At 45.3% G+C, this 27211-nt stretch overlaps 1 protein-coding gene across 1 annotated transcript in view; it reads left to right on the top strand.

The window, feature by feature from the left end:
• Cfap54 (cilia and flagella associated protein 54) overlaps window positions 1-27211 on the top strand; it is a 281209-nt gene that overhangs the window by 127979 nt on the left and 126019 nt on the right. The window contains exons 37-45 of the mRNA XM_038314435.1: window positions 319-542; window positions 642-777; window positions 4218-4329; window positions 14144-14296; window positions 16066-16260; window positions 18004-18091; window positions 18367-18576; window positions 21630-21696; window positions 25000-25182. Of these exons, the coding sequence (XP_038170363.1) occupies window positions 319-542; window positions 642-777; window positions 4218-4329; window positions 14144-14296; window positions 16066-16260; window positions 18004-18091; window positions 18367-18576; window positions 21630-21696; window positions 25000-25182 (1368 nt within the window). The remainder of the gene's footprint in view (window positions 1-318; window positions 543-641; window positions 778-4217; window positions 4330-14143; window positions 14297-16065; window positions 16261-18003; window positions 18092-18366; window positions 18577-21629; window positions 21697-24999; window positions 25183-27211) is intronic.

Raw genomic sequence — 27211 nt, 5'->3', positions numbered from 1 at the left:
CTAAATAAGTTAAAAACACGAAAAAGTTAAAATCAGGCAAAATTACAACCTTGTCTGCACTGTCACATTTTAAATAATCAGAGCCACCCATGTGTGGTGGCTGCACTACGTTACAGCGCACACAAATCCAGCACATGGCCATCGCCACTGAAGATGTACGGCACAGCGCCATCTCCCAACTGAGAAGCTGTGACTCCCGTAGCGTGAATTTTCCTTTGTGTTCAGTTCCTTCTCGTGTTGCATTACTACATTTGTTTACTAGAGGAATATGTAGCGAGACCCTAAGTTGGGCAACTTATCTCCATGTGCTTCCTGCAGCCAGTCGAAGAGAAAGGCGACTTCTCCGTTCCCAGCTGCTACGGGAACATCAAATACGATAACGGGGGTTGCAGCCTGACTTTCGAGCATCCCTTGGATGACGTCAATGTGGTCGATTTGAAATGGATCCATGACTTTGTGTTAAAGTCTCTGGAGGTTCTGTACCAAGTAGAGAAGTGGGAGACGCTGGTGTCTCTTGCCATTCAGTTCAACATCGTTTCACAGTATGTCCAGCCCCAAAGGCAACCAAAGTTACAGACTTCTTTGGGGGAGGGTCTTTTAGCTCAAGTTAACTTTTCAATGTGTTCTGTACCACGACCCAGTGAGCGGTATACAGAGCAAGTGACCCCGCTGTTGGTGTATGCACAGCGCCAGTTGCTCCTGAGGATACAGACGTTCAATGGCCCCGATGTCGCTCAACAGGCTTGTGGCAGATACGAGGCTGACAACAAAGAGAAGGTGAGCCGGGCTGTTTCTCAGGCAGCTACCACACATATATCAGGGAAGGATTTGGGAGCCGAATTAGCAGGGTTTTCACGTGGGTATTCTCCATTCAGATTCACAAACATCATTGACAGCTTGTCATCTAGATCCACAAACATTATCGACAGCTTGCCCTTGCTCAGCACTTCCCAGATACAGCAAAGCAGAAGCTAAGGCCTTCTTCCAGGATCTGCACGTCCAGGTCAGGGCTGCCACACTCATTAGAAGCAATGGGAACAGTACCTGGATCCCGTAGCTGTTCTCAGGGGCCTGGTTAATGTTTGAATTCCTTTTCGAATAAAAAAGTTACTTTTAGGACAAAGGAAAATGTTTTCATTTTTTACCATGACTTATTTTTTGTACTTCTACCAACTCATAAAATTTAATTTTAATATGTACTTTAAATGGAGCACTAAGTCCACAAAAGCGAAACTGTCCAAGGCTCGTGGAAACCTTGGTAATCTTGACAGAGATGGAGGAAGGGAGATGGAAGTTTCCAGTTGACTAATTCATTGCACAAATGTGAGTTTGTGACCCGCTCTGAGTCTGCCTTCCCAAAGGCCCTCACCTGTTGTAGAATATTATTTTAAGATGTGTTGCATTTGTTTCTGCTGTGGAACATTTGTTTAATGATGCAAAAATGTGTTGCGTTCTTTTATGTTAGATTTGTTTAACTCTGTGAAACTGTTACTATGTCTGTCTAAAACACCCGATGGTCCTAATAAAGAGATGAATGGCCAATAGAGAGGCAGGAGCAAGGATAGCTGGGGCCGGCAGGCAGAGAGAATAAATAGAAGGAGAAAAAGAGAGAAGAGGAGGAGGTCAGGAGCCATCCATCCAGCCATCCGTCCGTCCATCCATCCATCCATCCATCCAGCCAGCCAGCCAGCCAGCCAGCCAGCCAGCCAGCCACAGAGTAAGAGAGAAAGTCATATTACAGAAGTAAGAAAAGAAAAAAGCCCAGAGGCAAAAGGTAGATGGGATAATTTAAGAAAAACTGACTAGAAACAAGCCAACTAAGGCCTGGCATTCATAAGAAAGAATAAGACTCCGTGTGATTGATTTGGGAGCTGGGCAGCACTCCCGCAAAGCCAAAAGAGTCAAACAACCAGCAGCTCTAACCAGTGGGCCTGTCCCCAGCCCCTCCTCTCGCGCCAGTGTGTGGGATTTCACTGAGGACTCGACTGTCTCCTTTTCTCACAGTTCTTCATGGCCGAGGGCCTGATCTCCCGTATACTCTTTACAGTGGTCAGGAGTCGGTCCCTGTTCTGTTTTGCAGAGAAGAGAGCAATTGTAGGCTCTGCTGCTGTCTGGTTTGTGGAGTTCTGGGATCAGTGGCTGGTCAAGGGCTTTTCCTGAGGCGGCCAGGCCCACCAAGGACAGTCACTCTAGCTTAATGTTAGCCAAGCAGGGACCCCTGTGCCCGTCTTGTCTAGATGAGCACTTGGTTGAAGAGTCAGCATGAAGTGTAGACTTGCTACCAACTGGACCCCTCCCTGCCCTTCCTCCTTCAAGGTGAGCCCTAAGCACTGATCCACACTGTGCCCGGGTCAGTTGACCACAAACGAACTTTGTTGGTTGATGACAGCCCTGTTCTAACTGCTCATGCCAGATACCTGGGCCTGGCCTCTGACTCTTGTGCTCACACCGGCTTCAAATTGATTTCCAAATCCTGATCTCAAAATGCAATCAGAATCTAAGCAGTTCTCAGCTCCGACCATCTTCTCATCCAACTGCTGGTGAATTTGCCTGAGTTGGTGACTTTGTAATTATCCTGTACCCTGTCTCCAGCCTGTAGTCTGCTTCCAGTACAGCAGATGAAACAGTCCTTAGAAAATCCAAATCAGATTGTAGTCCTACTTGGGCCTCCCACCAGATTTAGAATAGAGTAAGCTTCATCATGGCCATACCATGCCTTACTCTATACAGTTTATAGTTTATGCCTTTGTTATTGGTTAGCACTTGGTACTTTCCCAACGGGTCTTTTGTTGTTTGTCTTGGACAAGCTCTCATATAGCTCAAGAATGACCCATAACTGGTCATATAGTAGAGGATGACCTTGAAGTCCCGAGCCTCTCGCTATTGACTCCCGAGTAATGGGATTGTAGGCCTGTACCACCACACCCAGCTCTCCTGCAAATCTTTAAACTTTATTTTTATATGGATATCCATGAGCCAGGGTCTATACAGCTGCGGCTGGCTTGGAACTCACTGTGCAGACTAGGTCGGCCTTGACTTTATAGCAGTCCTTCAGGGTCTGCCTCTTGAGAGTTGGGATTACAGATACCTTAGACCATACGCATCTGTCACTGCAGGTGTTAACTACGTTATCCTTGAGACTTCTCACCTCAGGGTCATTGCATCTGTTATTACTTTTGTGTGGTGTGAGCTTCCCTCCACACGCCCACGCTTATTTCCCTTCCCCTTTCATAGTCTTGGCTGAACCTTCCCTTCTCTCCCGTATTTAAAACCATGTGTCTGTCTGCGCCATTCCTCCATAGCAGCTAAAACTCTTTAACATGCTCCTTTATGTATCTCAGCATTGTGTTTCTTCTTGGAACCCACTGAAACATCGTCCTTCAGAATAGGAATTTCTGTTTGTTTTGTTCTCTGCCGCTACGTCATCCCTTCAGTATGAAACAGCGCGTGACACACTGGAGTTCAATAAAGATTTATTTAAAGGAACTGGGGAAAGGATGGAGCATCCTGGCGTGCTTTGTTAAATTGCAGGAAGGAATTTGCATCTTGTCAGCCTCTGTTTTCATCTCATTATGGAAAGGCCTCAAGGGACACCGAAGATGCATTTTCACCAGACTGAACCGAGAGGCAGCTGGGCCTTGAGTGACTGGTTGGGGTTAGACCAGGGGCTCTGAGGAGAGACATGGAGGGAACAGGGTCTTAGACTCTTTAAAAGAATTTTCCTTCATCTAAACACTTCTCTGTTTTCACATATTTTATAATTTGAGAACTCAAACATCTGTTCAAGAATTTGTCCAAATAGTATAGAAGCAATTAGTTTTGAAAAACTTCATCAGGGAAGTTAAAATTGCATTAATTATGAGTAGGCTAGAACTAAATCTGCCTTTGGAAAACAAGCCTGTATTTGAAATGTGCTTCAGTTCACATAATGGAATATATATTTAGATCAGCGAATTTATAGACTATCAGAAAATCATATTCTAATTGCTGCATATAATTTCCCCAATGTTCTCCCAGCTGTGCTGTGTACAAGAGAAATATGAGAAAAATTATATAGCCGTGTTTTCCCCAAAGTCCTCACGGCTGAGTGCTGCTCAACCAGCTTTTACTTGTAGGACTGTCTCACATCTATTTTGGCAGAGACTGAGACAAACATTTCAAGTCAGCCAGACGTTACACTACGCATGCCTAAGTGTCTTTGTCCTCATCTTTTTAAGATAACTTGCCGGAACTTCATTGGGAAGCAGCTCACGATTGACCCTGCTTCACCCAAGACCCTGGCAGATCTAGAAGGCAGCTCTGATGTGCTGAAGATGCTCATCCTTTCAGGTTAGACCTGGTTTGAACTGGGACCTCAGTTTTCTTTAAGGTTCGCCGTCGTGTGCCACAGGGTGAGCCAAATCTATTTTTCAGGTTTACTTGGAAATAAATCATTTGATACTTATCATTTTATATTGCTATAAATGTCCTGCAAAGATGATTAAACACTTTTATAGGTTTAAAAAACTTTAGAAGCTGAAAGGAAATGGAAGGGAAAGGAGAATTGAGGAGAAAAGTCTACTTTATACATTTTTCTGTCTTTCCCTTCTGGGGAACTCATTTTTTTCTTAACTTTTTTTTTCCTGTTTGGTTTACCGATTTGATTCTGAAAATAGCTTCCATTTCCTTCTTTAGTGTGCAGGGTCCTACTGACTGTGCCGTGGTTAGTGGTTGGAGTGGTCAGAGAGCTGGAGAGGGCTCCGGTGTACCTTGACTTACTTGCTTTTAGCTGAAGAGGCTTCCAGAACGTTTCTGCCAGGACAGCTTCTAGAAATGAGGCAACAGAGTAAGATGGAAATAGAGGGGCTGAAGAGGTGGCTCATCAGGAGCGCTCGTGTGGTCCCAGAGGCCATGCCATCGGTTCCCAGCACCCACATTGTGTCACGTGTAACTGCCCGTGATTCCAGCCCCAGGCAGCCCAGCTACAACACAGTACTCTCTGGGTGTCTGCATACATGTGGCATAGACTCATGTATGTGCTTGCACACAGATAAAAATAAATTAAACCCAAACAAATCTAATTGTATCGTCATGCTTAAACAAATGGTTCTCTGTAATTCGGGGCTTTTCGTCTCACCCATTCCTGCAGCCGCTTTTAAAATAACCACTCTGAGGCTTAATATTAATTATAAATATTTATGAAGAGGGCCGCTTAAAAGAAATCCCACACTAGCTCAGAATTGAGAAATAGACGGTTATTTATTTAGGGGTAGACTTACAAATCAGAATCGTCTGCTTGAACGGAGATCAGAAACCGAATCCCACAGCTGGGAAAGAGGCCAGACACATGCTCTACATTGGCATATATAGTATAGGAGGCCACGCTCCAGTGGGCAGGTAACCATTGGCTGCAAGACTGCCTACAGCATATTTAGCCAATGGCTCAGGCCTATTACATTTAAATTAACCCACTTCTATTAATCTGCATCTTGCTACATGGCCCGTGGCTTACCCGTGTGCTCTGGCGTGTTGTTTCTTGGGTGGCTGGGTGGTGTCTCCCAGACTCCGCCCATTTTTCTCCTGTATCTCTGCTTGGATTTCCTGCCTGGCTCTCTCCTGCCTTGCCATAGGACAAAGCAACACATATTCACAGTGTCCAGAGAGCCCACCTCACGCCAGTTCTTTAAAGAAACAGATGAAGTGAAGACTGTACTGTGTTGTGCTTCTCAGGTACCCACGTTTCTGGGTCAGGAAAGGAGCATAGTCTTCGGGACTTTGCAATCCTTTCACTTACCATTTATCTCCTAGTTTCCTGCATGTGTGGATATGCCATTCGTCCTTCAGCCATTTGCAGAGTCGGCCCTCCAGCCATCCAGTCGTTCAGTAAACACTTACTGAGCATGTGCTAATATATGTATATGTATATATGTATAGATGCCGTCAGAAGGTCCCGAGAATACACAGATGAATGAGATCACTGATTCACCAAAGGAGTTATGGTCTGTCCAAAGGGATAAAGTGGGGATTGTAATTGATACTATTATTCCTTTCTCTGTTGCTATAAACTGTGGTGGTGTGTAGCTCGCATTCACCTTTGAGGGACTGCAGAAAGGCAAAAGGTCAGCAAGGTTGTTAGGAAGTAGGCAGTAAAATACCTCAGCCAGCGAGATGAAGGGCCCAGCTTTAACTGGGGAGTAGAGGGGAGCCAGGCAAAGCGATGCAAGCAGGAAAGAGTCAAGTGATCTCGTTCGTCCTCTTCCAAGACTTCTAGGGCAACATGGGGAATAGGTTCAAAGGAGGCCACGTGGAAGCCAGAGTCCCTGCTCCTGGCTTGTGTAGAAACGGAGGCCTGCAGCTGCGCAGTTACAGCAGAGAGGGAACAGACATGAACAAAGGGGCAAGGGAGGCCACGGGACTTCATTCTATTCTGACTAGGCATGGGGGGCAGAAGAGGATGGAAGGAGCTCCCGTTGTCATGGGGTTTGCATCAGGTGCCTGGGAGGATAATGGTGTCTTCATCCAGACAGGAAACCAGTGAAAGGAGGCCCAGGTCAGAGGAAAGGGGTGCTATTGCGATCCTGAGTTTGCCTGGATGGCCCAGGACAGGCGTGGGGCAGATGGCTGGTGGATACCCACGGACAGGCGTGGGGCGGGTAGCTGGTGGATACCCACGGACAGCCATGGGGTAGATGACTGGTGGATACCCACGGACAGGCGTGGGGCGGGTGGCTGGTGGATACCCACGGACAGGCGTGGGGCGGGTGGCTGGTGGATACCCACGGACAGGCGTGGGGCAGATGACTGGTGGATGCCTGGGGAGAGGTATTGGTTAGGTGATTAGATGTACCAATGTGACATTCATAGTACACTGGTTTGGAGAACTGTTAAGCCATTATATATTGGTGGTGGTTGGAGTAAAGGAGAGCTCTGTGGAATATAGACCCGAGGACATCTATCACATTTAGGAAGCAATGTGAGTCAACCATGGTGTGGCTGTCCAACAGTGACAGGTCACTCCTGCATCTCGCAGGCTCACCCTAAGAAAGGTCTTCTTATTTCCTCTGTGTCTGCATTTCGTAAGGCTGGATACTGAGCTGATGTCACACTTTGACACACCTGTGCCAGGAAACAGGACTCCGATGCTGCAGTCTGGGGAGTTTGTCTGGTAGGCATGGGGTGAGCATAGCCTTGGCAGACTACATGTGCATCTACCATATGCTTTGTGCTAGGGGGCATTATTAGGCTCATTAGTTAATTTATTTCTAACTTTTTAAAGATTTATTTGTTTTATATGTAGGATTATTTTGCCTGCATGTATGTTTGTGTACCCTGTGTATTCCTGGTGCCCAGGGAGGCATGCAGAAGGTCTCAGATAACCTGAAAACCAGAGTTAAAGACGATTGTGAGCCCCTTTATGTGTGCTAGGAATCGAATCCAGGGCCTCTGCAAAAACAAGTGCTCTTAGCTGCTGATCCATCTCTCCGTCCCTGAGTTTCATGTATTAATTACAGTACCCCTCACCCCCAAAGAGATTTACAGCTACACATTGATTTTTGCACAGATGTTTTATGAATATTAGCTTCTTGAACCTCTTTGTAAGAATCTGGGACCTGTGTAATTAGAAACATCTATGCTTTTGGGTTTAAGATGATGAAATTGTCTCAGTATCCTCAACTCAGCTCATGAACATGTTTATAACTATATTGGGCCTTGGGTATGTCTCTATGACATGCTTGTATTTTTTTTTATAAGCCAGTGTCCACTCGTGACAGGTTCCACACCAGATCATTGCTTTAGGACCTCAGAATTTCTTGTGGCAGAAAAACATTTGGTGGCAATGCTTTCAGTTCTTCACAGCAGGTACTGTGATGCCCCAGAGCCTAGAAACACGTGGTGTTCTCATTCCTTAACAGCATCCTATTCTTCCATCAACTATTTAATAATGCATATGTAATTTGGCATAATCTCAGCAGGATTTGCAGAAGTGAGATTAACTCATTTTTATAGGTTATTCTTGTATGGATGAGTAGCTTACCTGCTCATCAAGCTCTATCTGGGAGATAACCTTAGATACTCCTTTTAATGAAACTTTTTTACATTTGGTGGAGGACCTCTATCTTGAGTCTTGAACTGACTGGATATTTAAATTCTCTGCTAGGGCTAGTCTGTCCTTAGGTGGGCTGGAATATTTAGCCCTTGGCAGGGTGTGTTTCACTCATGTCTTTGGGCATTGGGGTGGGTGGGTGTGGTCAACCTTGTGGAAAGCAGACTTATCTTCCTCTCTAGGTTCCTCCTTGGGTCTGATTAGCATTTCCTTGCTACGTGGCTACAGTCAAATACACAGTAGCCCACCTTCTACCCGACTCTTCCTCCTTATTGACTTCTAACTAGTGAAATACTATTACTGACTTTGAAATACTTTCTGGAATGATTAATGGAAAATTTCAGAGTGTAATCCTCTTGATATAGGTCCATGGGGGTCAGCCCGGAGCTCACGATGTTTCTGTTCTTCTTTGTTGTATCTCATGGAGACAGAGATAGCTACAGCACCAGAACCCTAATTAGGTCACAAGGGAAAAGGGTGTGCTAAAACTCTGAAGAAAGGAAAAGGGAAATAAAAAAGAAAGAAAAACAGTTTAGGAGAATACAAAGAGGCTTCAACTATCAATAGAGGTCCCATAAAGACACACGAGCAGCAGGGTGGTCTCATTCAGATCATTTATTTTAAACACATTTTTAAGGTTTAGCCTGGAATGGCAGTTGCGTGAGAGCCAACTTCATGGTCTGTTCGGTTGTATTTCTCCAGTGCCTGACATGGTGCCCCGTGCACACCAGCGCTCCATATACAGCCATGTGACACCTCATGACAGGGATACACTAGGAGAAGGGGGTGGCTGGGCGATTTCGTTGCTGTGCCAGCAGTAAACAAAGATGCCTATGCCATCAGGTGATGGGAGCTTGTGGGACGACCATCCTGTGGAAAAGTGTTGTGATATGCTACAAGCCTGTTTTAGAAACTGAGTAAGTAGCAGTGGTGATGGGGGTCTCCATATAGCAAATGCTTGCCCTAGAACAGACACCTTCCCAGACACTGGACACGCAGGTTAAGGCAGTAACTCTCCGAGGTGAATGCTATCAACACATTTTAATGGATATTTTAAAACTAAGCCCAGAGAGAGTAACTCTTGATGTGGGTGTGTCTGCTATCTTATCTGATGATTTCATTGGTTAGTTAATAAAGAAACTCCCTTGGCCCATTTGATAGGCCAGCTCTTAGGTGGGTGGAGTAGACAGAACAGGAAGAAGGAAGTGAGGCAGATGGCTCAGACAATCGCTAAGCCTCTCCTCTCTGGGTCAGATGCCATGAAGCTCCGGCCCAAGATGGACGTACGCTAGGATCTTCCCGGTAAGGCACCACTTCGTGGTGCTACACAGAATATTAGATATGGGTTAATCAAGTTGTGAGTAAGAGGCTGAAACTAATGGGCCAAGCAGTGTTTAAAAGAATACAATTTGTGTGTTGTTATTTCGGGGCATAAGCTAGCCAGGTGGCCGAGAGACAGGCGGCGGGAAGCGGCCCGCTGCTCATCACTACAAACTCTCATATTATTTTGTTTATTTTAAAAATTACAATGTTACATCACTTCCCCTCCAACTCCTTCTCTATCCCCCTCTCCTAAGTTTATGTTTTTCCTTTAGTTATTATTGTTATACACACACATACATATATAAATGAATAAATATATAAGTACAACCCATTGAGTCATTTAGTATTGCTTGTATGTATTATATGTTCTTAGGGCTGATGGGGGGAGTAGTCCTAGGGAAGACTCAGTCTCTCCTCCCCCCATGTCAACTGTCATTAATTTTCTATAGCTCATCATCAATGGATGGAGCCCAAGCATTGGGAATGTTAATTAGTGTTGGAGTTGCTCAGGTCTTGTTGCTATTTCATGAGTGGGTCTCTCACTAATATGTGAATGTTCTTTTAGCTTTCTTCCTTTCTCTTGGATCATATGGGCCAAATGCTTCTGACCCTTCAAAATTCATGTGCTGAAATTGTAGTCCCAATATGATATTAGAAGGGGGGCCTTTTAGAGGTGAGTAGGTCGTGAGGGTAGAGTCCTCATGAGTGGGATTGTGTTCTTTGAAGGAAGCAGAGGAGAGTGCTCTAGGCCTCCTTTTGTGGTGTGGAAAGGGTGCCATTTGAAGGTAGCTGTCAGCAATCAGAAGTGAGGGTCCTCACCAGAACCTAAGCATGTTAGCACCTTGGTCTAAGATTCCCAACTTCCCCGTCTGTGAAAGGCAAGTTTTTATTTATTTATTTATTTTTGCTTATAAGCCATGCAGTCTATGGCACTTTGTTATGGCAGCCAGACTTTACTGAGGCATTTGTTTTTCTTTTTTCTCTGACCTCAGTCTCCAAGCAGAAGAAGATAAAACTAGAAGCTAATGAATTCTTGCAAGGTCAAAAAAAAAAAATCACTAACAGTCTATAAACTTGAGGGTGTTGTAAATAAGGGTATGGTGTTAGAGGTGGGGTATGAGGAATATGGGGTGTTTTGAAGAGAATACAGAAGTGGGAACCTGAGGCAGGGGAATTGAGATTAGCTTACAAAAGAGATTATTTATAAAACACGCCCAAGCCATTCAGCTTTGAAGACCCATGGTCATTAATTTGTTGACAGAATTCTTTGAAGCTGTATCATGTAATAGGTCGCAGATACTAGAGATGTAGTGCTGGACTAAAGGGACAAACACTTTGTCTTCAATGAACTTCATCCTAGTGGAGAAATCTGATAAGCAAGTAAGACACGGCATGTCAGAAGATCACAGTCATGTGTGGTTAGTCAGGAAATGCTTCCATTTTTAAGTAGGGTGATAATTAAAGACCTCGCTGAGAAGCTAACCACTAAGCAATAGCCTCAAGAAATTTAGAAACAAGACAGGATATCGGAGAGAAGGATGTTACAGACCTAATTGAGCCAGTTGTGTTAAGCCCTGGACAGGAAGCGTGGCAGGTGTAGAGGGGAATGGAGGGTAAAATAGTAGGAAGCAGGCAGAGTCAGTTCCCATAAGGTCAGATAGGTTCTTAATAGGAAGCTGAATGGCCAATAGCCAGGCAGGAGAGAATAGGAGAGAAAGAGCGAGCTCTGGGAAGAAGAGAGATGAGACACCAGCAAGATGTGGAGCAAGTCACACATATGGTAGAGGTGAGGTAACTGAGCCATATGGCAAAATGTAGATTACTAGAAGCAGGCTAATTAACTTCTAAGAGCTAATTGGGAAAAAGCCAAGCTAAAGGTCAAACTTTCATAATTAAGTCTCTGTGTTGTAATTGGGAAGTTGGCAGTCCAACAAAGGAAAGTCTACTACATTTGAGAAAGCTTGCTGCAGTGGTGGGGCCTATGGTGGGCGTGGCTAGGGTAGAAAGGGGAAAGCCGATTCATAGGTCATTGCTTTAATTCCAAAGGAGGTAGCAAGGCCCAGACATGGTGGAAGTGGAGAGGAATCCTCTAGAGAAGGAAGACTTTAGGTATTTTCTGACGGGCAGTTCTCTATGACTTGCTATGGATTTGATTTGGGATCTGAAAGGAGAAGAGCTAAAGACGATTCTACCTTTTGGCTGCACATCTATAAAAATGGAGACATTTTCTACGTCGATGGGAAAGATGGGATGGAGTAGATGAGTATGTGAGTCAGCGTGTGTGTATGCATGTGTGTGTTTTAGGAAGTCAGCTGGGATCATGTCAGCTGGGGACATGTTAGGATTGAGTTGTTGCACTTAAAACAATGTGGACCTTTAGATAGATGAGTGAGACTTTTGGGGGTGTTTGGAACCAGAGATAAAAGTTTGGGAGCCACCAGAACATCGAATTTAAACCTGAGACCAGGGGTGATCATTATGAGGGTGAGTGTCAATTAAGAAGAGAAGAAAGACGTCCAAGGACTGAGGGCTGGGGTCCCAAGGTCAAGAGGCTGGGTTGAGAGAACCAGAATGAGTGAGCAGTTAGGTAGGGAGGGGCTTTTGTTCCAGAGAGGGGAGACCCTGATTTTAGTGACTTAAATCGCTGAATGGGTGGGAAACACTGAGCTAATTGTGTAGACAATTTTTGGAGGGAATTATGGTATAACATGGAATGGAGAAGTTGGGTGATAGCCTGTGGGGAAACCAGTCAAGAGAGCAATTTTTTTTCTTTTTTAAAGATGGGAGAAGTAACAGCAAAATGCGCTGTTGGGGATGATTCTATAGAGAAAATGGATGCCTTGAAGGAGGGGGAGCTGAGCATGGTTAGAGTGAAGGTCTCGGTGGGTGGGCGGGCGCTGCTGTACGGACTGGGTGGATATTTTCCAAATCTTCCTGGCTGGCATCCATTCTTTCTTTTCCTCAGAGTGGGCCGTACGTAACCTGCTCTGAAAGGATGGAGGCAGAGGTGGCTCCCTTGATGATTCTTTTAACCGTGGAGGCCATTGGCCACTTCTGTTGCCTCCACCAGTTCCTGGTAGCCACTTCACCAACCTCAGTCGACAGAAGTCACACAGCGCGTATGCTGTAGGAGAAACAGTCTCTTAGCCACTGCCGCTCTCAATGACGCTCCTGCGTGAACACAGCTGGTACCTACCTTTCTAAGACCATCTGCCTGTCTTTGCTGGAAGCAGGCCCCTGGTTCTCCATTGGGGGAAATGAAGGCAACTGTATAGCACGATTAATAAAAACCCAGAGACAGAAATTGGGGTTCAACCTGAAGGTCAGAAAAGTGAAACAGCCAGATATTGGCTCTTACCTCTACTTCAGTCCAAAATGACAATCCTGCCTCCAGGAATATCAGAATGAGGCTGTGTCTGAGAGCAGTCCCCTCCCATTTTATATTCCTTGGGCTGGGATTAAAGGTGTGCACCACTACTGCCTGGTTCTTTGGCAAACTAGTGTGGCTACTGGGATTAAAGGTGTGTATCACCACTGCCTGGTCTGTAAGGCTGGCCAGTGCAGCTGTTTTACTCTCTGAACTTCAGGCAAGCTTTGTTTATTAAAATACAAATGAAATATCACTACATAACTGCTTTAATGAAGGCTTCAGGACTGGGGTGGATCCTTTTGTTCTACAGGAGAGCCAAGTCTGCTCACTGTCTTAAACTCTGCACGCTTCCTACTATCTGTCTATCCTCATAGCCAGCACAAGATAACTCTGTGTTCTCAGGAACACCCTGCCCTCTGGATTCCAGACTATGATGTTGATCTTGCGGGCCCCTCCAGGCCTTATCTTCCTCATCTGTAAAATAAGGGTAATACTGGTCTATGTCTCTCATGACTGTTTTTAGGAGTCAATCGGAGAGATATCAGTGTACCCTTTTCTGCCTTCTTTATTTCCCTCATCTTAATCATTTAATCAGATCCTCTGCAAATGTGACTTATCTCATCAGCTAGATGGGCACATCTTAAGGATGAGGTCATATCCTTTAACTTCTTAGTGTTCTATTAACTAGGAGGTGGCTACGTTGTCAGGACCTTAAAATTTTACTGGAAGCTTCTCCTTGTTCAGCTCATTTAAAAAAGTAGATCCTTTAGCTACTCAGTACAGAATCCTGCAAGTCCACTCTCTCTGGCCCTCATCTGGTCAGTGTGCAGCCCACTGGCAACCCAGTCCAATTCCTGGACCACCCTCACTGCCCAGAGACCTAGCAGCAGCTCCCCGTGGGCGCCCCCTGCTGACAGGTGTCCCAGCCTGATTAGCTCCAGCCCCATGCAAGGCAGCAGCTGCTGCTTCTCCTCTCTCAGGGCCTGCCTTTCCCTTCCCTTCCCTTCCCTTCTGAGATCAGCCGCCAGTCTCCAAGACTTTTTGTTTCCTCCTTTCGTCTGTTTCCAGATGCACCTGGGCTTTGAAGAGGTAGATTGTTTCATTTTTTTTTTTTTATGAAAAAGGAGGAGGCTTCTTTAGGAAAATTGGCAAGATCTAAAGTTATTTGCATTTCTTAAAGAATAAAAAAATTTAAAACTCTTCTCTAAAAATAAAGAACCTTGAAATACGCTAAAAACCAAAATTTATCTACTCACCAGATGCCTGCTACAGACTGGGTCCAGGCCAAGAAGGTCTCTTAACTAGAACTGTCTTGTGACTTGCTGGCTTGTGTTGTCCTCCATCCCTAACGCTCTTCTCTGTTTCAGAGCAAAGACGAGCCAAAGAACTTGTCTGTGTGCCCGTGGACGTGGCAGATTCCTTGAGGTGCTTTCGAGAGACCCTGGAGAAGTCCAAGTATCATAACAGATCAGTGCGGCACAGCAGGAAGCTGCTCTCGCTGTTTCTCGCAGAGACACAAGGTAAAGGTTTATCCTCTGTCCCTTGATCTGTACTTACATGGGGTACCACCCTGCAGAATGTTCTGGTCTCATAATCTCCTCCCCGAAACATGCCTTCTCCTGTCTCACCATCTCCCTCATACACTTTATTCCAGCGAAGACACCCGACCTGCCTTTTAACTTTCTGCTCCACGAGCCAACTTCCCGGAATAGCCATAAAGGAAAGTGGCATCTATTAAAATTTTGGTTCCGTGCCTCGGAGGTCTTGGAGCTTTCTTTGCAGGGGTAGAGCTATAATGACTGGCTGTCCTTTGGGAGACGATCGACTCATATCAAGTCAAGCAGAACCTTTTACCAGATGCCACGTGTCGGTCCCAAAGAAATAGATGGATGGAAAAATAAGCACCCATAAGCTCTTGTTTACAGGGACTGGGGAGAGGGAGAGAGAAAGAACGACAAGAATGTATGTGGCATGAAGGTAAAAGGGAGGCTTTGGAGGGGAGAAAGGGGGCCAGCAAAAGGCACAAGGGAGAGCAGTTAGGAGAGCAAATAAGGACCAAGTGTGGGCGCTAGGGAGATAGTTCAGCAGGTAAAGTGCTTGTCAAACAAGCAGCAGGACCTGAGTTTCATCTCTAGATCCCATTGAAACAAAGCATGCTGGTAGCACCAACATCGGTACTCACTGGCCAGACCACCTAGTTTGCTGGGGAGTTCTGAGAAGTCTGCTAAATTAATTCTCCATAGCATAGTTACGCCCTTCAATTTCTAGATAGATTATTGGTGCATAGAGACACGAGTTAGACAATCAAAGATGGCTCCTCAGAATGGTCCCCCCAGCTCATCCTGAGGCTCACCTGATGTGGAAACATTCCCAGGATTTTTACCCTAGTCCTCAGGTCACTGACTTCAGCCTTCATCCCGGTTTCTCCCTCTGCTCCTTCACATTGCTTCCCTGGCCGATTTTTTCCAAGTGTTCTCTGATCTTCTAACAAGATAGATTTTCTCCATTCCTTTCTTCCTGTTTCAGGTCAGAGGTACATACGTGTTTCTTCTTTCCAGGAGGCTTCAGTCCCAGAGGTGAACTAAAATCTTAACTAGGGAAATGATCTTTAAGAAGGCAGATTCAAACCCACTAACTTCCTCCTGCTTGCAAAAGAAGCCTAATACTAACTCAGTCTTTGTCTGTCCTTCTGTACTGCCTTAGCCTGCCTGTCTGTCCTTCTGTGCTGCCTTAGCCTGTCTGTCTGTCCTTCTGTGCTGCCTTAGCCTGTCTGTTCTTCTGTAGTGCCTTAGCCTGTCTGTCTGTCCTTCTGTACTGCCTTAGCCTGCCTGTCTGTCCTTCTGTGCTGCCTTAGCCTGTCTGTCTGTCCTTCTGTGCTGCCTTAACCTGTCTGTTCTTCCGTAGTGCCTTAGCCTGTCTGTCTGTTCTTCCGTAGTGCCTTAGCCTGTCTGTCTGTCCTTCTGTACTGCCTTAGCCTGGCTGGCTGCCCCTCTGTGCTGCCTTTGCCCGTCTATCTGTCTGTCCTTCTGTAGTGTCTTAGCCTGGCTGGTTGCCCCTCTGAAGTGCCTTTCCTGAAACACAAAGGTACAGAGGCATCCTCTTGAATAGCTGCAGACTTCAGTATCCATCCTGGACCCCAGGGATGAGAAAAGTGAATCCCCCTGACTGCAGAAAAGCCAACCTGCATACAGAAGCCGGCCCTTTCTTCTTCCTTGGCATTTCTCTGCCTCTCCAAGTCTTTCCCCTCTTTGCCCACTTAACAGTCCCCATTTTTCACCCACACCTTTAGGTGAAAGAGGAGGGATAAACAACGCACAGTTCTCTTCAGGGAAGGTGGAGTTCTCTCTGGGAACAGAAGAGATGCACATGTCAATACCCCCTGACCTTTCTCAGGAGAACTTCCGAGTGTTCAGTTCCGTGGAGAAGGGCAAGCTTCCCTACTCACAGCTGGGGCTGGTGATTTCTTCCTTTCACCAAACTATTGGTAAGGCTAACTTGCCTCGAACTGTCAGCATGACCTTCTGGGCTAGCACGAGATTACCTCTGGTCCTGAAATGCTACCTTTGAAATTGGATGTGGGTTGTAAAGATGAGACGCTCAGCCGGTCAAAGTGCTTGTCGCTCAAGAGTGGGGACCTTAGTTCCAGGCTCAGAACCCATGGAAAGGTGGAAGGAGAGGACCACCTCCACAGTTGAGGTGTACTCTGACCTTGACTTGTGTGCATGGGATGTGCACCCCCGCACCCCCAACACGCAAACACTCATAGTAAGAGAGTTTTAGAATTTTAAGAATGATGAAAGAAACCTGAGTGTGCCGGCCATTCACCAGTCTTTTAGGCTGTGATAGAACGTTCTAGAGACAGAAGATGTCTCCAGCCTCAGCTGGATCTCACCTGGCTGTAAGAGCGTAGGCCACCCCTCTGCCCTAGGTAACCTCCTTCGTCACATCTTTCTCTTAGATGTGACTTTTCAGAAAATCCGACAGTGTGTCCTTCACACATTCTGTATGCCCAGGGACAGCCCCCTTTGCAACAAACATCATAACCTTCTCCCTTTATTTCCTAAAATAAAACCTGGAATTCGTATGTTCTTTGCGATATATGATTTCTGAAAATTCAGTACAAAGCTGTGAAGGTAAAATAAGGAGGACTAGAAAATGACTCTATAATTAGAGTCTGTGGTCTGACATATAAACAACAAAGCCCACAGGCCAGCTGCCGCCATCTTGAATGAGGAATCCCCATGACGATGGGTGTAGATTTATACAGGTGTGCTACATTGGTGAATTACGTTCTGTCACCGCTGTACATTTGGTTCTGAACAAAACCAAACGCTGCCATGGTTATATTTCTGGAAAACTCGGAGCAATTAGAAATCAGACAAAAATAGATTTAAAAACTTTATAAAACAAAGTTAGATATTGGACCTCATGAACAGGGATCTCTCTTTTCTTGATCACTGTGGGGCGAGTTTCTGTGGGGCATCCTGCATCCCTGGTGGTTACTTGCTTAGTGGCAGCTCACGGAACCCTCCCTGCCTTAGGTCTCGGAGATGCCCTCTAGAAAAGAGTGCTGTTCTCATTAGAAGCTCCTGCCGTGTCTGTTGGTTTCTTCTGGTCAGACAAGCCCAATTATATATGCATTTATTAGAAAGCTGAAGATGCAGGATAAGAATTACTCTTCCCCTCCCAACTCCCACCTAGGGGAATGAAAACTCTGACCTGCTAGAATATTGTCAGCCCTGCTGAAAACCAGCTCTCGGGACCTTCCTGCCTGCCACGGTGCAATCTCCACTTCTCCAGGTGGCGTCCTAGGGCCTCTAGAATTTAGGCACTGCCTCCCGCTTGAGGCTCCCAGTGCTTTCTCTGTAGAAAGTCAGACTCCAGCCACCCCTCATTCTTGTGTCTGCAGCCGCCCCTCACTCCCCGACAAGTCTCATTAGCCAACTCTGCCTGCACGACTGATTTCACTGCACCTTCTCCACGGAGCCTCTGTGTTTCTGGGGCATTAGACTCAATCTCCGGTTCTCCAGTGTTCAAACAGAACCTCGTTTGCTCTCTCTCTGGGTATATATAGCGTGTGACATTTGAAAACATTATTAGCTTGAAGTTTTTCCTCACTGCCGTCTACACAGTTAAGAAATAATGCGGTTGAAAATATTCTTGCTGATCTAAAGGAAATATTTTCCTTAGCACTGACATTTGTTCTTTTCCTTGATTAAAAATACAGATGTTCTCCAAGCCAGCAATCAAAGAAGCCTTAAAGTTCAGTCCTTGCATTCCCTCGGAAGTCTCCTCATCTTCGCAGATAAGAAAAGGTAGCGCTTTAGAAGCCAGCGAAGACACGGACTTTGGTTTGTTCGTTTTTTATTTTAATCAGGAAAACTATTTTCTTCCCTACGTGTTAGTTCTACGGTAATATGACATTGCTTCGCTTTATCCACGACGCGACCTGAGACAGACGCTCTAGGGAACAAACACCGTGGTTTCATCCTCAGTCCGCTTGCTTTTTATCTGGGGGGGAGGGGGCGAGAGGCTGCATTCATTACTGGCCTCCGAGGACACGTCACTCAGTGTTCCGTTTCTGTCTTAGGGCTGCTTTTAAATGCTGGTGCCAAGCCCTCGATGACATCTTCAGGAAGCCAGATGTGTTGCACACCTGGAAAGAATTCGGCACCTCCCTCCCCAGTGCCGCCAGCAGCTCTTCACCTCCTGGCTTCAAAGACTACAGTGAAGAATTCCTTTCCAAGCTTGGCATTTGGGGGTGTCTGCAAGGGGCAGTGATCACCGCAAAGATAGCTCAGTGAGTCCCGGCATGGGATGAGTGACGAGCCATGCCCCAACTACTGACCACCATTACTTCCTCTACAGCTATGCCCCTCTATAGGGCAATGCAATTTCATGCTGTGATATTTTTACTTATGACTGTCCTCTCCTCCTGTGACATCTCTGCCCCCAGGAGGCGAGTCCCACCTGAGCACAGACCTTCTTTTTATTTATTGATGCATCCCCAATGCCGGGCATGGAGACACCTTTCAGTTGTACTTTAGTAATGAACAGCGAATGCAGGAATCATTGATGTGAGGCAGGAGCATAGCACGCAGGCTGGCTACTGAGGCCAAGTTTGAGAACTCCCAGGAGCCCCGTGTCCTCGGTGTGCTGTTTGTCCTCTGAGATGCAGTGCCCTCTTGAATAGACTCTGATGGGGAGACTCACACAACACACTGTACCAGCTAGATTTTGGCCACAACAGTAGCTTGGATGGATAGCCTCAAGCGACAGACATTTGCTGTATTATAGTGTTGGAGGCTGGACTCCTGATTGACAGGTTGACGGGTGCCTCCTTGAGACCTCCCTTATGCTTGCAGGTGGTCACTTTTCTCTGCGTCCTCTCATAGGGCCCATCTGTGACCCAGCCCTCGTCTTCATTTGAGTGCCTCGTTAAAGACCCCGTCACCAGTGTACCCACGTACTGAGGCTACTGGGAGTTCTGCCGCAGCACGCCTCCCAGCCTATTACCTGGTCGTAGCACTGCTGCCGGAACAAGTCCGCCACAGTTTTTTTTTTTTTTTTTTTTTTTTTTTTTTTTTTTTTTTTTTTTTTTTTTACAACAAAACAAATTTCTGTTGCTTTGGGGTGCTAAGGATTAACCCAGGGCTTCTCACGTGCTAGGCAAGTACTGACCACTGACCTACAGCCCCAACCCTATGGAGACATTTATTATCGTACAGTTACGAAGTTCCAAAGTCCCAAAGTCAAGGTGTGGTGGAGTTGTGCATCCTCTGAAAACACCAGGGTGGGGTCTGTCCCTCCCTTGTCCCTTGGTTCTGCTGCTCACAGGCCCGCCTTAAGCTTGAACATCAGGAGTCTGCAAATACCTTGCTCTCTCTCCACTATTTCTCTCTTCTCCCTCACTCTTTCCCCAGCTCTCTCTGACATTTATTTCCAGCCTTACCTTTCCCTCTGCTCCTGGCGCCTTCTAGTCCTTCTGTTACAACCGCTGTAGCTCCACTGCCCTGTGAAGACCATTGTGGATATATCCAGCCCCTCTCAAGATCTTGAGTCTGATTGCATCTGCATAGTCTCTTGCCAGAAAAGGAAATGTTTTCCCAGGTTCTTGGGATTAGGGTACAAGTGTCTTTCAGGCAGTGAGTCAGCCTTCCACACATAAATGCTTTTCACAATGCTTTGCATATAGTTAGCAGTCTCACGTAATAGCTGCAGGAAATTGCAGAGGCCGGAGTAGGAGAGGGAGGTGCCCTCTCCACAGCCACTTGCTTAGTTCACTGTAGGGTGTGGTGGGGAAAACCCCACGGTGGATTGTGAGCTGTATGGCACATTAAATGATAAAACTTCTTTGGGCTTTCATGATACCCGTGTACCAGTAAAGGTACCGGCGGTTATAGGGGTTAGGGAATAACCACGATAGTCCTTTATAATAAATCAGTTTTAATACAAGGGGAAATAAGGGAACTTACAGAACCAATGGTCCAGCGGAGCAGAAGGTACTCAGGGGAGAGCAAACTGGCTCCTTCCGGTGCCCCGATCCTATTTAAGAGGTATCCTACTCCGCTGGGGCAGCCACGCCCCTGAACGCAGGGATTGGGCCAGCTGCCCCAACATCCCCGTACTTTTGGAAGTAGAGGAAGTAATAGGTTCCTCTAAAAGTATTAAACATGAAAGACCGTCTGTCAGTTTTGACTTTGTACCCTCGGGAAGGCATTCGTCCTCGGACTAAAGCCAAATAGATACACACACACACTCACATATTCAAACACGCATACCTGTGGACACACATGTTTATACATGTACAGCAGACTTAGGACTTGGTAGAACTTGGAGTAAGACCTAAAAAGGAGAGAGGGGAAGATTGGCACCTGGGAAGGGACAATCATGGCTGAGGACACCTCAGCCTCTGAAATTATTACCTCATGATTTCAAGCAAGAAAGTCATCTCCTGGCTGCAAGCTGACCCCAGAGGGGACTGAGTCCTCTGGGGCTTCAGCTAGTCTCATATTCCCAGAGCAGAGGACACTCCTGAGTGCAGTCCCAGTGCTGGCGCCCACACAGATGGGCTCAGATTGACTTGGTTGTCACTACAGCCTAGCCAGCTGCCTGCTTGTGTTCATCTAAGTAAGATTTAAGAGAAGATAATTTGGTTTATAGCTGCAGAGGCAGGTTGTGAGTATCGCATAAAGAAAACACAAACTCCTCCAAGGGACATAAGAGGAAACAATCTTAGTGGAGAGGCCTGATTTTCATTTTGGCTGGAAAGGCTCAGAGTAGTGAATGGCCCCAGTCTTTGGGGGAGATTATTCAACCATACTCATGCAAAATCTTCTCAGTCTTCCTTTTTTATTGCCAAAAGATTGGCACTTCTATGGAGTTACCTGGTGAGATTAATAAAATAAACATCCATATTTTTACTTAACACATTTACCTTAGCATTGAAAGAACAAAACAAGTTGAGATCGAGATTTTTCTATGTATGATACATCTATACAATAAAACACTGTAGTTATTTAAAATAATTATAGAGTTAAAGTCCATGAATAGGAACATGGCTTATATAATATATATTGAATATATAGTGTCTATGGCATAATTTTACCCTTAATATGAATATGCTTTTGTTTCTTTATGTGTGGCTGACTATAAGAGAGAAAGTCTAGAAGAAAATCAACCAAAATGTTACCAGTGGTAGGATATAGGGTAATTTTTAAATTTTTTCTTGACTTTCCATAAGTTTTCTTGTACATATTTGTCCCCTAATGTTTCCTGGGTTCCATTTACAAATACATTCGTATCAAAACTTGGTAGGTTTTCTACTAATTGGTTTTTCTTTTAATTATTTAGGTTTATCAAGACCACAAATGTTAAGAAAAGAATTAACTCTTGCATCTTGTCTGCATTGCTTTTTCAGGTAGTGGTTTCTGTGTGTTTACTATTTATGTAGTCATAAACAGACGTGGTTTATCCAGAGCACAAAAATCACAAGGAAAAAGTAGTATGACCTGCACCAAAACCCACGAGCTCATCTTTTCCTGCTTTGGTTGCTCATGGCCAGCACCTTCCGTCCCTGTTAAAACAGAACACTCACCTTTCTGTCCCCTTTCTCCTCTAATGGGGACGGCTTTACCCATAGGGAAACTGAGTTTCCTGTGTTTAGTGGGATCTTTCTTAGTTGTCAGTGTAGGGACAGTCTACCTGACTCCCCACGTGGTTGCCCAGGGCTTACCTCGTCTCTATTAATGAGCCACGTGCTCGGCTGCATGGGAGAGTGTCCTAAAGTGAAGGCAAGAGATAAACTCATCGATGGCCACAGAAGTGCTTGCTCTCCTCAGGATTTCTCGCTAAAGAAGAAAGATGCTTTGACCTGAAACATGAGACATCAGAGAGTCAGGATGTAAGCTGAGCCTTTGCGGTCCACCAGAGGTCCTGTCTGTGCTGGTGGATGGGACAGACACCCTTGCTGTGCGTGTCGCAGTCAGTGGATGGCTTCTAGACTCTGGATAGATAAATCCTTTGGGAAAGCTTTCTTCAAATTTAAGGGCAGACTTTAAGTTTATCTTACTATCCAGTGTGTGTGCTTGAAAGGGAAGTGAGGGGCGTGAAGAGCGTTGGGATTGGCGTCCTGGCTCTGACCCCTTGCTGCAGCTTCAGCTGCTTGTTTAGCCTGTTTGTGTTCTAGAAAGTGTACGATTAAAAATGGCTGATTTTTTTGTTTAGTGTGATATTAAATGTTACTACATTATTAACCTAAAGTAAGCATTAGCCTGTGAGATTTATCTTAGAAGCTGGTTAAGTTTTTTTTATTAGTTTCAAATTTTTATTGTATTCCTCCATCCATTTCTTAGCACCAGTCTCTCCCAAATTATACCCTCTGCACCTCTTTAATTCATGGCTTCTTTTTTATTTAATTGTTATTGTTACACATACATGCCTAAAGATAGAATTATCTGTATTTATAATTTTATATTGTTTATATTGTATTTTATATTGTATTATGTATATGTGTGTGTATATGTACACACACACACACACACACACATACATATATATCCTATTATCCCTTTAGTGTTATTAGTATGTATGTGGTTTCAGGACTGACCACTTGGCTTTAGATAACAAATTAGATTCATCACAACAAATTGGACTCATCCTTGGGGAAGACCGTTTCTCCCGCTCCTCTCAGCATTTCTTAGTTGCCCGTAGTTCTTTATCTACAGGTAGGATCCTGCGAGACGTCCCCTTCCAGGTTAGCCTGTCTGTTGGCATTGTTCTTGCTCTGGTCCTACTAGGCAGCCTGTTGAAGCATCATGGGTGTTGCTTCCCTGTCATTTCTAGGGATTCAGTCTCACAGCAGGGTGCCTGCTCCTCTGGCTCTCGCCATCCTCCTGCCCCTCTCTTCCTCGACGTGTATGTGCAGGGTTGTGTTGTAGATGTGTCCACTGGCACCCCATGACCAGTCGTTCTCTGCATTTCAACGAGGTGTGGTTTTATGTAACAGTCTCTGTCTTTTGCGAGGAGCAGTTTCTTTGATGAGGGTGATACTTCCCCGTGACTGTAAGGATAAGAATAACGCGGTTGGAATTATGCCAATTTTGTCAAGAAGCAGCAGTAGGTTCTTCTCTTAGATCGTTACCTCACCAGCTCTGGATATTTGATTAGGTTTTCAGCACGAGGCATAATTTTGATTTTCCCCTCATTGAGCAGGCCTTAAGTACAATTAGGGAGCTGTTGGCTACTGCCAAGATACAGATGCCACTATTCCACCCTTGAATATATTGTGCCATGCCAGGTCATCCTTGTAGTTTAAGTGTCAGAGCTAGGGATATTGGGTGCTTAGCTCCCTGGAAGCTTCCATGGCACCTTCCAGCATAATGGCAGCTAGTCCTCAGACAAATTAAAAAGAGATTAAAAATTCTAACAACTGTATTCATCTTTGAAAATTGGATGTCTTATAATGTTAATAAGTGATCCAATTGAAAAACATTTTTTGAAAATACGCATTGAAATAATTTCAGCATGTTTTGACTTCAACAAATAGTTGCATATTAAGATAATCAAAGAAATACTTCCAAATACAAAATTTAGTTTTATAAATAGATCTTGTTGTCCTAGCATGTTACTTACTGCTGGTCATATGAGCTGCATAAGATATACTGGTTTGAAATGTCTGCCTGGTTTGGGCTTCATGTCACCATCTCCTGATGTGGGATTTCTCTCTGTATGCTATGGATACCATTGGTTAATAAAGAAACTGTCTTGGGCCTGCACAGGGAATAGAGGTAGGCGGGGAAAACTAGACTGAATGCTGGGAGAAAGAAGGAGGAGTGAGGGAGAAGGCATGGATCTGCCAGAGACAGACACTGGAACTTTACCCAGTAAGCCACAGCCACGTGGTGATACACAGATTACTAGAAATGGGTTAAATTAAGATGTAAGAGTTAGCAAATAAGAAGCTAGAGCTAATGGGCCAAGCAGTGATTTAAATAATATAGTTTCTGTGTGGTTATTTTGGGTCTGAGCTGCTGGGTGGCCAGAAAACGAGCCACCTCCTTACAACAATCTCCCCCATCTATAACTCGGTATCTCGATATAGTCAAATATCATAGTGGTTTTTTTCATTTTTACTTTTGAGACAGAGTTTATCCTGTAGCTTTGGAACCTGTCCTGGTGTCCTGGAACTTGCTCTGTAGACTAGGCTGGCCTCGAACTCACAGAGATCCTCTCGTCTCTGCCACCTGAGTCCTGGGATTAAAGTCGTGTGCTGCCACTGCCCAGATTGACTTGGAATCTTTTTATTCCATCATTAATGGTGTAAACTCATATAAGTTAATTACTTAAGCCATAATGATACCATTTGTGAACTAGCAGTTCTTTGTTCTAAGAGTAGGTTAGTTGAGAATTAAGTGAGATATTTATATAGAACTTACCAGAAGCACCCAACACAAGTCTCACCAAATGATAATATAATGATATTTTCTTTGAGAACAGTAAGTGTACTATTATAATGGAATTTATAAAGCCCACCCAGAGCGATAACAGCATTTGGAACCCGTAATGATGATAATATTAATAAACACCATTTATTGTAAAATGCAGTGCACAGAGCACACACAAGGCCCTTCAGGAGATGGTACGTGTACTGTTTTGGGCTTGTTTGTTTCATTGGTACAGGTGAAGTCGTGGCTCTTTATTTCCCCGTTCTTCATTTTGCCAGAGTCTGCTCCGCACTACCCTCCCACATCCCAAAGCCGAACGCAGCTATGCTCAGTACGAAGTCACCCAGCTCCTCCCAGGCATTGACCTCTTCTCAGATAAATTCAGGGCTGACCTCTGCAGTGTTGTTGCAAGTCTCTACTACGTCATCCGCGAGCTGCACTACGCTAAGTACAACCTCATTGTGAGTGATTTGTGAAGTCGACATCTCCTTTCCTATTATTAGTATCTTGAATTACCTTATATTCAATAATGTTTTTTGTTATGAAATTTTTATAATTTATTTTGGTCATTTTCATCTCCCCCTTCGATGCCTCTTACACCTGGCTCTCTGGGATCCTCTCGTTCTAGCTAGCCCCCCTTCTATTTTCATTTTTCCTTTTTGATGAATCAATGAGCTTTATTAGGGAGGCTTACAGGGAACAGTGGTGTGAGGTAAATCAATTACCTCACATGCCTATAAAAGGCATGTGAGAACCTTAGCAGTGTCTCCATGACTGGAGGCAATGCCCCCACCCTGCCTCTAACCATCACTCAATCCTTAGGGCCTGTGAGACTCTCCTGTCCTAGCTAACCCTGAAAAAATGAAAATGAAATGTACGCCCTGGCAATGCTGAAGCACGCATGCGCAGCCCCTATGTGGTGGTTCTGTTGAACTTGTCCATATTGGGTTTCATTTTCTAAGCTGATGAGGACGACTGACTTGGTCTCTTCCTCAAGAGGGCACCAGACCTCATTACAGACTCCTAGATGCCTTTAAGTCCTCCCGAAGAAGTATGGCCTCATGAATCTCTTCCCTTGCCGTGACAAGATGTTGCGTGGTTCAGTTGTGTGAGGTTTATATAGGTAGCCAACTACGTGTCGAGTGCCACAGCCACGCCATGCCTAGGAGGCAGCATTCCACAACACTCTACCCTGTCCTGAGACTCTTACATGCTCTCTCCCCTCTCCTCCGTAATGTTCTCTGAACTCCGCTGGAGACAGATGTCCCATTTATGCCCAAGCCTTCAGCTGTCGCTTTTCCTCAAGTCTCTGTGGCTACCTTTGCTCCCGGCAAAAAGGAGGCTAGCTTCTCTACCTGAAGCTGAGAACAGCACTAATGTATGAGGATGACTATAATTATTTAGAAGTTTATTAGACAGGCACATCATGTCCATTTAGCAAACCCAACAGGAGCTTCCCCACTCACGCCGATGCTTCTACTGCCTCAGGCTTTTTATCAGGTTTTGAGTATCAGATGTGAATTCCTTCCTGCGTAACATGTCTCAATTCTGAGTAGAAAGTGGTTGGCCACCCCTATGACAGAGTTGCCACTATTGCGCCACCAGATATGTCTTCTGTGGTGGGTCAGTTGTGTAGCACGCAGTCGGTAGCTGAGTAAGACTGTTGACAGTTCTCGCCCAACCTCTGGGCTGGCCAGCAGGGAGGAAGCTTCCATTTTACTTCTAGCTTGCTCTCTCTGTTGCTATGACCACAACATGTAGTACCTTAATCAATAGGGTCTCCTATCTAGTTCTGGTGGGCAACCAACTGCAGTGAACACTTCCTGTATTGCTTTGGGAGCCACAGGGAGCCCTCTGTAGGTTCCTGGCGGGGAGGAAGGTAACCTTCCCCTGCACGGGGACTGTCATTTATAACCTACAGCTTCTGGAACAGCTTTATCCTCCCACATAGGCTACCTCCATTAAAAATCATTTGTTATGACTTTTTAAATAAGTTTACCAAATGTCGTGTTTTCTGATGGATGTTTCATCCCTTCTTAGTTTTATTTGGCCTCCCCAATCTCTCTCTCTTCTTACCAGCTTTAAACTCTTTTACCCTGAACTGTCCCCTTTGACTTTGTATCACTGTGTCCTGCTCCCCACCCCATGTTTAAAGCCTCTTAATCCACTGCGATATATTTCCTAATTAACTGTTTACTTTCCAAGTCTCGCCCATGCACGTTTGGTTAGTTCTGCCGCAAAGGGCTCTTCCTCACACGTCTAAAACTGTATCACTCCTCGATGTCTGGGTGTCTGACATTTTTATTTGCATTCCCTGTCTATCTGGCCTGGGTCGTCTTCTGCACTCTCTCCCTTCCCTCGAGGCGTTTGGTTGATGTTGAGCAGGAATGGAGGGCGTTTAAGACTCACTGAGTTAAGGCACAGCTGCTGTCAACATCCCCACCTCGAGATGAGTTCATCCTCAATCATGTCCTCCCTCTTCTCTGTCAT

The sequence above is a fragment of the Arvicola amphibius genome, chromosome 17 (genome assembly GCF_903992535.2).
Source record: "Arvicola amphibius chromosome 17, mArvAmp1.2, whole genome shotgun sequence".
Lineage (NCBI taxonomy): Eukaryota > Metazoa > Chordata > Mammalia > Rodentia > Cricetidae > Arvicola > Arvicola amphibius.
The sequence above is the reverse complement of the archived record's forward strand: the minus strand, read 5'-3'. Positions and strand labels throughout refer to the sequence as shown.